Below are 10,480 nucleotides of genomic sequence, written 5' to 3' on the forward strand. Positions count from 1 at the left end.
CTTCATCTTTGTGGTTCACACTAGACTTTGCTGTGTATCCCTCCTGTATGTAATAGTTACTTCTGCTTTACGCCAGCCTCCCTCTCCGTCCCTCCCCCTCCTCGCTCCCCTTGGCAACGCAAGGCTGTTCTCTGTGTCCGCGAGCCTGCTTCTGTTCCGCAGCTAAGTTCATCTGTGTCATAGTTTAGGTGGCACATGTAAGTGATACCATGTGATATTTGTCCGTCTCTTTCTGACTTGCTTCACTTAGTGTGATAATCTCTAGTTGTATCCACGTGGCTGCAGATGGTATTATTTCATTCTTCTTTATGGCTGAGTGATAGTCCATTGTACCACACCTTTGTTAACTGTTCATCTGCCGGTGAATATTTAGATTGCATCCGTGTCTTGCTACTGTGAATAGTGCTGCTGTGAACATAGGGGTGTGCGTATCTTTTTGAATTAGAGTTTTGTCTGGATGTGTGCCCTGGAGCGGGATTGTTAGATCACATGCTAAGTCTGTTTTTAGTTTTCTGAGGAATTTCCATACTGTTTTCCACACTGGCCGCACCAGCTTACATTCTCACCAACAGAGTAGGAGGTAGGACATGATTTAAAATCGAACTCTGGATGTCAGAATCAGAGCCCACCGTTTACAGGATTTCAGCCTGGCAAGGATCTGAGAATAAAAAAAGATAATGTGGTTTTCTAGGTTATACATTGCATTTCTCCTCTCACTTATTTACCCTATTAATTCTAGTCATTATCATCACATTTAGTACTTAATGATCTACTGTGGGAAACAATATGTGAAAAATTTCAGGAGAATTCTAAAAACAAAAGTAAATCAGGAGAGTTCAGCTTTTCAAGTTAGATACCAAAATAGAATTTCTTAGCATCCATTAAAATTGTTGACGCTTTGGAAATAGTCTTATAAAAACAGACAGCAAAAGGTTAGCATTCTAAGAATCTTCTCTTCCTCACTTTCTGAAATAATGCAGAGAGCATCACCTACTGGTCATAAATAAAATGAGCTTCAATTATATTATTACGCATAGCCTGTTAAAATCAAATTTCCTTCCTCTGACCAGTCTTTGTCCCAAATATAGTGAAACCAGAAGGCTTGAAGAGACTAACATTGCAGCAGTAGTCTTCCTCACATTAATTTGTCTACACTAAAACATAATTTTTAAGACACAAATGTCTGTTTTCAAGAAGAGAAATTAATCCTGCCATTTAGAGCTATGTTTTTGCTGTTAAACCCATCAACCCATTCTTAGCTTCTGAACCTCAACATTTTTGTGTATATGGACATGGTTATCCTATTTTCTGTAAGCAGACTCTTTCTCACAGCTTGATCAGTTCTGCTTTTCATAATAACAAAACCCTGTTTACAGAAATACAACACCAGAGTAGGGGACAAAGGAACTCAGCTCTCTGGTGGCCAGAAACAGCGCATTGCCATAGCTCGCGCCCTTGTTAGACAGCCTCACATCTTGCTTCTGGATGAAGCTACCTCGGCTCTGGACACGGAAAGTGAAAAGGTGAGAATTTAAATTGGTCTCATTCACACTTGAAGCAGCTGTCCTTAGATGGTTTAAATTTGCGCTACTCTCTTCCACAGTAGAGAACAAAATTCAGGCTGATAACGAATTTTGTTACTTTCAGTGGAATTTAAACTCTTTCTGTAGCTGTCATTCAAGAGAACTAAGATGAAATGAGGCAGTTAGTCTTAGAGCACGCGTGCTCCAAAAGATAGCCCTGGATCACTGTGTATTGATCCAAGAAGCTGCATTCAGGAGGCATGGTCCCATCTCTACTGACAGCATCTCCTCAACAACTGTATAAAAAAGTGGAAGCACAGAAAAATGTTTAAACCTGGCTGTTCCTTAAGGTAAATACTAGCTATCGTTTTTAGTTTGAGAAAAAGTTGAGTATTCAGGTATCTGAATCATAATCTCATTGAGTTTTATTTTTTAAAAAATCTTTTATTGGAATATAGTTGTTTATAATGTTGTACTGAGAATTATTTTTTAACCTTAAAAAATACCAAAATTCAAAGAAGCTGTGTTTGGCCCGTGCCTAGGCTTCCTGACTTAACTGTAGTGGTAGACCAGAAGGATACTGCGTGGCTAAGCCCACTACTGAATGCTTTTAAATGATTGCAGGGGCTGTATTTATAGTCACAACTTGGAGATAGCCCCTACCCAAGAACTAACCCAAACTAGGATTCGGTATCTTCCAGTATAACAGATCCCTTGCTTTGTAAAATACGTATTATATCCAACTGATACTGTTAAAGAAGCACTTATTGTTGGATACATTAATAGTGAGGCTTGTTGTGAAGGAGGAATTCAAGGGGAAGGAGTATTCTGACCAGAGGTAATTTGTGTGATTACTGAACAGGTGGTCCAAGAAGCCCTGGACAAAGCCCGAGAGGGACGCACCTGCATCGTGATCGCTCACCGGCTGTCCACCATCCAGAACGCAGACTTGATAGTGGTGTTTCAGAATGGCAGAATCAAGGAGCACGGCACACACCAGCAGCTGCTGGCGCAGAAAGGCATCTATTTCACCATGGTCAGTGTCCAGGCTGGGACAAAGCGCTAGTGAACGGTGACCATATAAGCTGTCAAATATTGTCTTATAGTACTTTCGTTAAAATATGGCAGTTAATCAAAATTAAAAAGCGAACACCTACCAGAGAAACTATGTAGAGTTACTTATTTAACATTTCCTGCCACAAAGGAAGATCCATCCCACTCTCTTCTGGGTCTTCAGAGACTTTATAATTGAAAGAACAGAAAGAAGCATCACCGACGGGAGTAAATCAGTGGGTTTGCATTAGAAAACTTATAGAATCATTCAAAGTAGATTTTGTTAATAAAGTGTATAATTTTTATTTATATTTTCTTATTCGAATTGTAACTGACGACCCTGCTAAAAGATTATAGAAGTAGCAAAAAGTACTGAATGTTTGCATATAGTGCCTATAATAAAACTAAACTTTTATATGAGTCATCTTGTCTGAAGTGCCTGTAAATCTGTCATCTCTCACTTGGACTATTGCAGATCATTTCTGCACTTAAAAAAAGGAATTCCTTAAAAACTCCCATTAATTTTGTAAGAATGGTTAAACTGTGTATTAGTTCCTGTTGTACATGCCTTTTCACATTGGGTTCTAAAAGCCATATGGCTTCTTCCTGAACTTGATCCTGCTGATTCTTGTATTTCCACATTATGCCAACTCTCAGACCAGTCACATAGATCAGTACAGGATTTTAGGGGCTGAAATGGGCAGAGGATGGACAGCTGTGAAGCATGTACTGTCATGTATGTTGGCTATGTTACATTGGTCTTATTAAGGGGTTTTACAGAATTTTCATCTTTTTGTACTTTTGAAAAATATTTGCATGTATTTATTTGGCTGCGCTGGTCTTAGTTGCAGGATATGGGAACTTCGATCTTCATTGCGGCATGTGGGATCTGTTTGCGGCATTCACACTCTTAGTTGCAGCGTGTGGGATCCAGTTCCCAGACCAGGGATCAAACCCAAGCCCCTTTGTCTTGGGAGCACAGAGTCTTAACCACTGGACTACCAAGAAGTTCCTTTTTGCACTTTTAACAATAAAATTCTTCTGCTTTGATATTGAATCACTTTTTCCAATAAACTAGTCTCTTCCAAATTGATCCTTCCGGTGGCAGATTAAAATGTGCCCTAAGTTTAAATGCAATCAGAAAATGGTGCTCCGACTACAAAAAAGCCAAAAAGCACTATAAACATGACTGAAAGGCACAAGCTGGGAGCGATATTTGCCATATTTATTATGAACAATTGGTATCCTGAAAATACAAAGAATTTTAAAAGGAACAAAAATGCCATCACCTCCAAGGAAAAATGGGAAGAGAACATGGTCCAGAAACTCCCACAGAAGAGACGCTGGAGAAAGAAAGTGCACGGTCCCAAAGAAATGCAGAGTAAAATGACAGACCCTTCAGTAGTGACATCAGCCTTGTGGCAGAATAAGGCATCTGCCCTCTTTGTTTTGCCCTCAGCGACAGTAATTTGGCATTGAACCATGACAGAAGTACCGTCTGGGAGCTGTGGCATCCAACACCCTGTGCCAGGGGGACCTGAGAGGAGTCTTGCTTCCCCACAAGTCGACTAATAGGGATACCGACTTGGGCCCTGACTGGACCCTGAAATAGCCTGTGAACTGGCTGGAGCAGCCCATCCCGCCCCCCACCAGCTTTGGTCCAGTAGCCCCTGGAAAACACTGTCTAAAACAGTCACCCACAGACCAGAGAGCCTTTGAGAAGTCCAGGCTTCCAGAAGAGAAGTTTCAGCCCGCCTTTGGAGCCCAAAACTGAGTTTGGATGCTCTGAGAGAGCAAGAGGTGCAGCTTCACTTGACCTGCACCACCCCGCCCCCAAGGGGACCCAGCTCAGGGCAGGAGAGAGAGCCTGCAATTTATCTCAGAGAAAGTGAGAGCTTGTGGGTGACACGTGACTTCCCAGTCCATGCGGGAGGCTGCCAAAGAAGCTCGTTTCTCTCTCCCCACATCCGGAGTCCTGAAACATGGACTGCATGACTGGGAGGCAGGGAGAGATGGAGATGGCAGGTAGCCCCCTCAGGGCATTGAAGGCACGCGGGTCCAGCTGACCGCACTCAAGAAGCTTGTCCTGAAGCTGCAGGGGATGCCTCACCTGCAGTGCTCAGCATATGCTGTGCTGTGCTTAGTCGCTCAGTCGTGTCCAACTCTTTGCGACCCCATGGGCTGTAGCCTGAAGGCTCTTGTGTTCATGGGATTCTCCCAGGAAGAATATTGGAGTGGGTTGCCATTTCCTCCTCCAGGGGATCTTCCTAACCCAGGGCTCAAACCCAGGTTTCCTGCATTGCAGGCGGATTCTTTAGCATCTGAGCCATAGCCCTCAGGATACCTCCCCCACGAATAGCCCTGACCCTGTGGCCAGGTCCCTGTGTGCTCCCCACAGCAGTGGCAAGAGCAGGACCTGGCTGATGACTGGTGAGCACACACAGATGGCCGAGCCAAATCTACGGCTAGGGAGAAACCCCAAACTTGAGCTTTAGTGCCACCTTTGGCAAAACAGGAGGAAGACAGCCAGTACATGGCCAGATGCACTGCTAATCAAGAGAAGACACATAAGCCTAAGGGTTCTGCCACAAGAGGGAGCAAGAAGAGTGGATGAGGTGCAATCAGAGGAAGTCAGAAAGCCTCAAAATCACTGGCAGGGCTGATGGAAGATACTTCTCTCCTGAACCAGTTAATAAAGACAGGAGAAGGTGAATATTACTTCAGATGGGAGGACTGCAATGCAGACTTCAAGGGACATGAAAAATCAAGGAAACATGATACCACCAGAGGGTGACAGTGTTGACAGAACTTTAGAAATAAAAGCAGAGCAATCAAGTAAATTGGAAGTGAAAGAGAAATGACAGCTGATACCACAGAAATAGGTTCATAAGAGATTACTATCAACAGCTATACGCTGTTGAATAATGTTAGGATAAACTGATAAATTCTTTGAAACATACACCATATCAAGACCAAATCAGAAATCACAAATTTGAATAGACCAACAATGAGTGAGGAGATTAAGTCAGTAAACCAGAACCTCCCAACAAAGAAAGGCCCAGAACCAGGTGGCTTCACTGGCGAGTTCTACCAAACATTTAAAGAATAACACCAATCTTTCTCAAACTCTTTCAAGAAATGGAGGAGGAGGGAACACTTCCAAAGTCATTTTACAAGGCCTGCATTGTCCTGATTAAAACGTCAAATAAAAACATTACAAGAAAACTACAGATGAATATGGGTGATCAATATAGGTGCAAAAATTCTTGACAAAGTACTTGCAAACTGAATTTAACAGCGCATTATAGGGATCATACAGCATGATCAAGGGGGTTTATTGAAGGGTTAATAGGGTAGCAGAGATGTGCCTGCAAACGGGTCTCTCTCTGGGAGTTCTGCCAAAGAGTCTGGACACAGCCTTGAGTTTAATGGTCCCTTGCAAACGAGGGAGCATTCCCTTCTTGAGATAAGAAGGAGATGAGGGCTTTGGGCAGACTCTGCAGTAGACAGGGATTTCACTCCCCTTTGCTATAGATAACATGTATGCACCTGCGCTGTGCTGAAAAGGCTTATTCATGCAGTCTGGAATTCTGCCTAGGGGGCTTTTACAATAAACGGCAATTAGTTTTTTGCCCAGTTCTGTTCCTCCGGCTGGAGTGTGCGTCTGTCTTTTGTGTGTGTCTTGTTTCATGTCATTTCACTCGTAATCTCCAACAGTTTATCCCGAGAATACAAGGATAGTGCAACATAGGCAAATCAATAGTTTATTAATAAATTAATTCTATTAAAATGAATAAAATGGAAAATAAAAATCATAATCTTAAGAGATGTAGAAAAGAATTTGAGGAAATACAACATCCTTTCATAATAAAAAATTTTCAACAAATTGGACATCGAGGGAATATGTTGTTCAGTCACTAAGTTGTGTCTGAGTCTGCGACCCCATGGACTGTAGCCTGCCAGGCTCCTCTGTCCGTGGGATTTTCCAGGCAAGAATACTGGAATGGGTTGCCATGTCCTCCTCCAGGGCGTCTTCCTGAGCCATGGATTGAACCTGCATCTCCCATGTCTCCTGCATTCCAGGCAGATTCTTTACCTCTGCGCCACCAGGGAAACCGTAGAGGGAATATACCTAAACAGAATAAAGGCCATATGTCGTGAGCCTACAGCTAACATCACACTCATTGGTGAAAGACTGAAAGCTTTTTCTCTAAATCAGGAATGAGATAAGAGTCCCCACTCTTGACTCCTAGTCAGTATAGTACTGGGCATTCTAACCAGAGTAATCTGGCAAGAAAATAAATAAAAGGCATCCACATCAGAAAGGAAGAAGTTAGCTTGTCTTTGCAGATGATATGATCGTATACGCATACAGAAAACCCTAAGGATTCTACCAAAAAATGTCTTTCTCCCCATGGCTGCTTTCACGCAGCACAATGCCCTCCAGATTCATCTGTGTTGCCACAGATGGCAGGATTTCCTTCTTATGGCTGAACAATATTCCATTGTAAGCATTCACTGTGTTTTCCTTACCCGGTCGTCCCTTGATGGGTACTTGGTTTCTGTATCTTGGCTATTGTGAGTAACGTGACAGTGAATATACAGTGCTGACTTTGTTTCTTTCAGGTGCACACCCAGGAGCGGAACTGCTGTATCCTGTGGTAGTTCTAGTTTTAATTTTTTTTAAATGTGTTTTGGGGCTGCGCTGGGTCTTCACTGTGGCGCTCAGGCTCTCTGTGGTGGTGCACGGGCTTAGTGGCCCCGAAGCCTGTGGGATCCTTGTTCCCGATCAGGATCGAGAGCACGTCGCTTGCATTGGAAGTGGCTTCTCAGCCACTGGGCCACCAGGGAAGGCCCTGGTGTTTATCTCTGAGAAACCTTCACACCGTTTTCCTAATTTGAAGCCACCAAAGTTGTGATAACTGGTTACAGTAGCCTTAGGAAATTAACAGAAACCTCAGATCAGAGAAGCTAAACATGATGCGTTTATTTTATTTTACTTTTTAAAAAGAAGGGGATGAGGCTCTGAGTTGGGCTAGTGAGAAGAGGGAAGCACAGGTGGCTATGAGAAATATCCAGAGTCTAGATATGAACGGTGGAGGGAGGGGAAGAAACTGGCTAGGAGAATGCTGTGACACGGATAGAGGTGAACAGCTCTTTTAGGAGGAAGATTGTTCGTGTGGCTTGAAGGTGACATCTTGGTAGAAGGTTTTTTAGAGTGTGGCCCCTGGTTACCAACTAAACCCAGACGGGTCCCACTGTGTGCTGTTTGCTTGAAATCAGCTGTTTTATTTTCTTCGTTCCATCCTAGGATTACCCAGCTCTGTCCAACTTTAAACGATGATGATGATTTTTTTGTTCACCAGAATGAACTTCTGAATTTAGGGCAAAATGTGTTTCTGTTTCCTGATGCACACAGCAGCCGTTTGTTCCCAGGTCTCAGTGAGGAGTGTTTTTTGTTTTTTTGAGAAGTGTTTCTGATTCCTTTTTCTTACTCGCATCTTCATTTCAGATGCCTGCTTCGAGCTTATGAACCTCTTGAGGAAAGGATTGTGTCTTTGCATCACTTTGCTCTTTTGTCTGGCGCTGTCCTTAGGATATACTCAGTCAGGCTCAGGAAGTGTCTGCTCTTCTGCTAAGTTTTTTAAAAATCTAGTATGTACCTTCCTCTCTGTTACTTTTGTTTTATCAAAAATTAAGATCTAAAAGTGATGGGTTAATGTAAGATACATTAAGAGTAGTCTTATGTAAGTAAGGCCATATAGTTTCACATAGAAAATGAGGAGGGAAGCCCATGATTACCATAAGACCTGTGACCCAGCTCTATCTACTCCACCAAATAAAGGGGGAGCCTTTTAGGAGTTGTGTCCATAATTTTGTAAAAGAAAAAATATGAAGTGAGAGTAGTCCGATAACAGTATGATACCAATATCAACATCCTGGGTTTGATTTTGTATTCTCCAGGGGATCTTCCTGACCCAGGGATTGAACCTGGGTCTTCTGCATTGCGAGCAGATTCTTTATTGTCTGAGCCACCAGGGAAGCCCTGTTATAGTTGTTCAGTTCAGTTCAGTTCAGCCACTCAGTCTTGCGACCCCATGAATCACAGTGCGCCAGGCCTCCCTGTCCATCACCAACTCCCAGAGTTCACTCACACTCTAGTCCATCGAGTCAGTGATGCCATCCAGCCATCTCATCCTCTGTCGTCCCTTTCTCCTCCTGCCCCCAATCCCTCCCAGCATCAGAGTATTTTCCAATGAGTCAACTCTTCACATGAGGTGGCCAAAGTACTGGAGTTTCAGCTTCAGCATCATTCCTTCCAAAGAAATCCCAGGGCTGATCTTCAGAATGGACTGGTTGGATCTCCTTGCAGTCCAAGGGACTCTCAAGAGTCTTCTCCAACACCACAGTTTAAAAACATCAATTCTTCGGTGCTCAGCTTATGGCAATCCACTCTCACATCCATACATGACCACAGGAAAACCATAGCCTTGACTAGACAGACCTTTCTTGGCAAAGTAATGTCTCTGCTTTTCAATATGCTATCTAGGTTGGTCATAACTTTCCTTCCAAAGAGTAAGCATCTTTTAATTTCATGGCTGCCTTCACCATCTGCAGTGATTTTGGAGCCCAAAAAATAAAGTCTGACACTGTTTCCACATCTATTTCCCATGAAGTGATGGGACCAGATGCCATGATCTTTGTTTTCTGAATGTTGAGCTTTAAACCAACTTTTTCACTCTCCACTTTCACTTTCATCAAGAGGCTTTTTAGCTCCTCTTCACTTTCTGCCATAAGGGTGGTGTCATCTGCATATCTGAGGTTATTGATATTTCTCCCGGCAATCTTGATTCCAGCTTGTGCTTCTTCCAGACCAGCGTTTTTCATGATGTGCTCTGCATAGAAGTTAAATAAGCAGGGTGACAATATACAGCCTTGACGTACTCCTTTTCCTGTTTGGAACCAGTCTGTTGTTCCATGTCCAGTTCTAACTGTTGCTTCCTGACCTGCTGTTATTTAGGGAGGCTGGATGAGGGATACACAGGACTCTATAATTTTTGCAACTTGCTGTGGGTCTATGATTATTTAACAACAAAAGGTTAAAGATAGAATCATATGGAGAAACTTAAAGATCTGCTGCTCTTCAGGTGCTGATTATGTGGGCTAAAATGAAAAATGAGTTACCCAAGAAGTGGTGTGAGTGGAGAAGACAGGCCCTGGGGATGAAGGGACAGCATTTCAGGTGGAGGAATTTCAGCCTCTACTCTGATTTCAGTAGAGCCTTTCAGCCGCTACTTAAAAGCCCCTGAAGCACACATAGCAGGATGTTGCTGCTGGAGCTGGCTGAGCCAGGCAGAGCAGCAGGAAGCACTGCCGCCTTCCTCTGGGAGCCCTACTGACAAAATGCAGTTCGGGAGTGTGGTAAGCTGAGGATCAGATCTTGAGCTATGATTGCCTTTCCCTGTCAGAACCTAGCCAGCGTGCCATAGGAAGCAGCCCGAGATACGTGGGCCGGCCACATGACGTGACTCAGCAGAGCCCACAGCCATGATCAAGTGGCAGCCACGTGAGGGGGTACCACAGACTGCAGCCCATTCAAGCCTCTAGATGACCGGCTCCAGCTAGCACCTAACTGCATCCTCATGAGACAAGACCCACCCGCTATGCCCAGTCAATCCACAGAACCATGAGTCATAAAAACCAGTATTTTAAACCAATTGATAACTAGAGCAAGTAATAGCCCTCTGAGTTGGAAAGCCTTTCACTTACCTTAACTCTTGAAAACTTCAAAAGCATCCTGTAGGCTGTAACAACACCCCAGTCAGCATTTTGCACATTAGAAGTCCTCACTAAGAATATCTGTTAAGTGAAAACAACAAAAGATCTGTTGATCTCAGAAAAGA

The 10,480-nt window shown here is 43.4% G+C and overlaps 2 protein-coding genes and 1 long non-coding RNA gene across 7 annotated transcripts in view; 2 read left to right on the forward strand and 1 right to left on the reverse strand.

Moving 5' to 3' along the window:
- LOC101121256 (ATP-dependent translocase ABCB1) overlaps nucleotides 1–2,996 on the forward strand; it is a 116,094-nt gene extending 113,098 nt beyond the window's left edge. For all 5 annotated transcript variants that reach the window (XM_027968525.3, XM_060414575.1, XM_042249150.1 and 2 more), the window contains 2 exons: nucleotides 1,377–1,523; nucleotides 2,386–2,996. In XM_027968525.3, the coding sequence (XP_027824326.2) occupies nucleotides 1,377–1,523; nucleotides 2,386–2,589 (351 nt within the window). In that variant the 3' untranslated portion in view covers nucleotides 2,590–2,996. The remainder of the gene's footprint in view (nucleotides 1–1,376; nucleotides 1,524–2,385) is intronic.
- LOC101122517 (phosphatidylcholine translocator ABCB4) overlaps nucleotides 1–10,480 on the forward strand; it is a 387,444-nt gene that overhangs the window by 285,839 nt on the left and 91,125 nt on the right.
- Nucleotides 3,367–10,463, reverse strand: LOC132659673 (uncharacterized). The gene is made up of 2 exons (XR_009600342.1): nucleotides 10,347–10,463; nucleotides 3,367–6,708 (listed from the first exon to the last, which is right to left on the reverse strand). It is a non-coding gene; the product is annotated as an uncharacterized LOC132659673 (long non-coding RNA).

This window comes from Ovis aries, chromosome 4 (assembly GCF_016772045.2).
Source record: "Ovis aries strain OAR_USU_Benz2616 breed Rambouillet chromosome 4, ARS-UI_Ramb_v3.0, whole genome shotgun sequence".
NCBI lineage: Eukaryota > Metazoa > Chordata > Mammalia > Artiodactyla > Bovidae > Ovis > Ovis aries.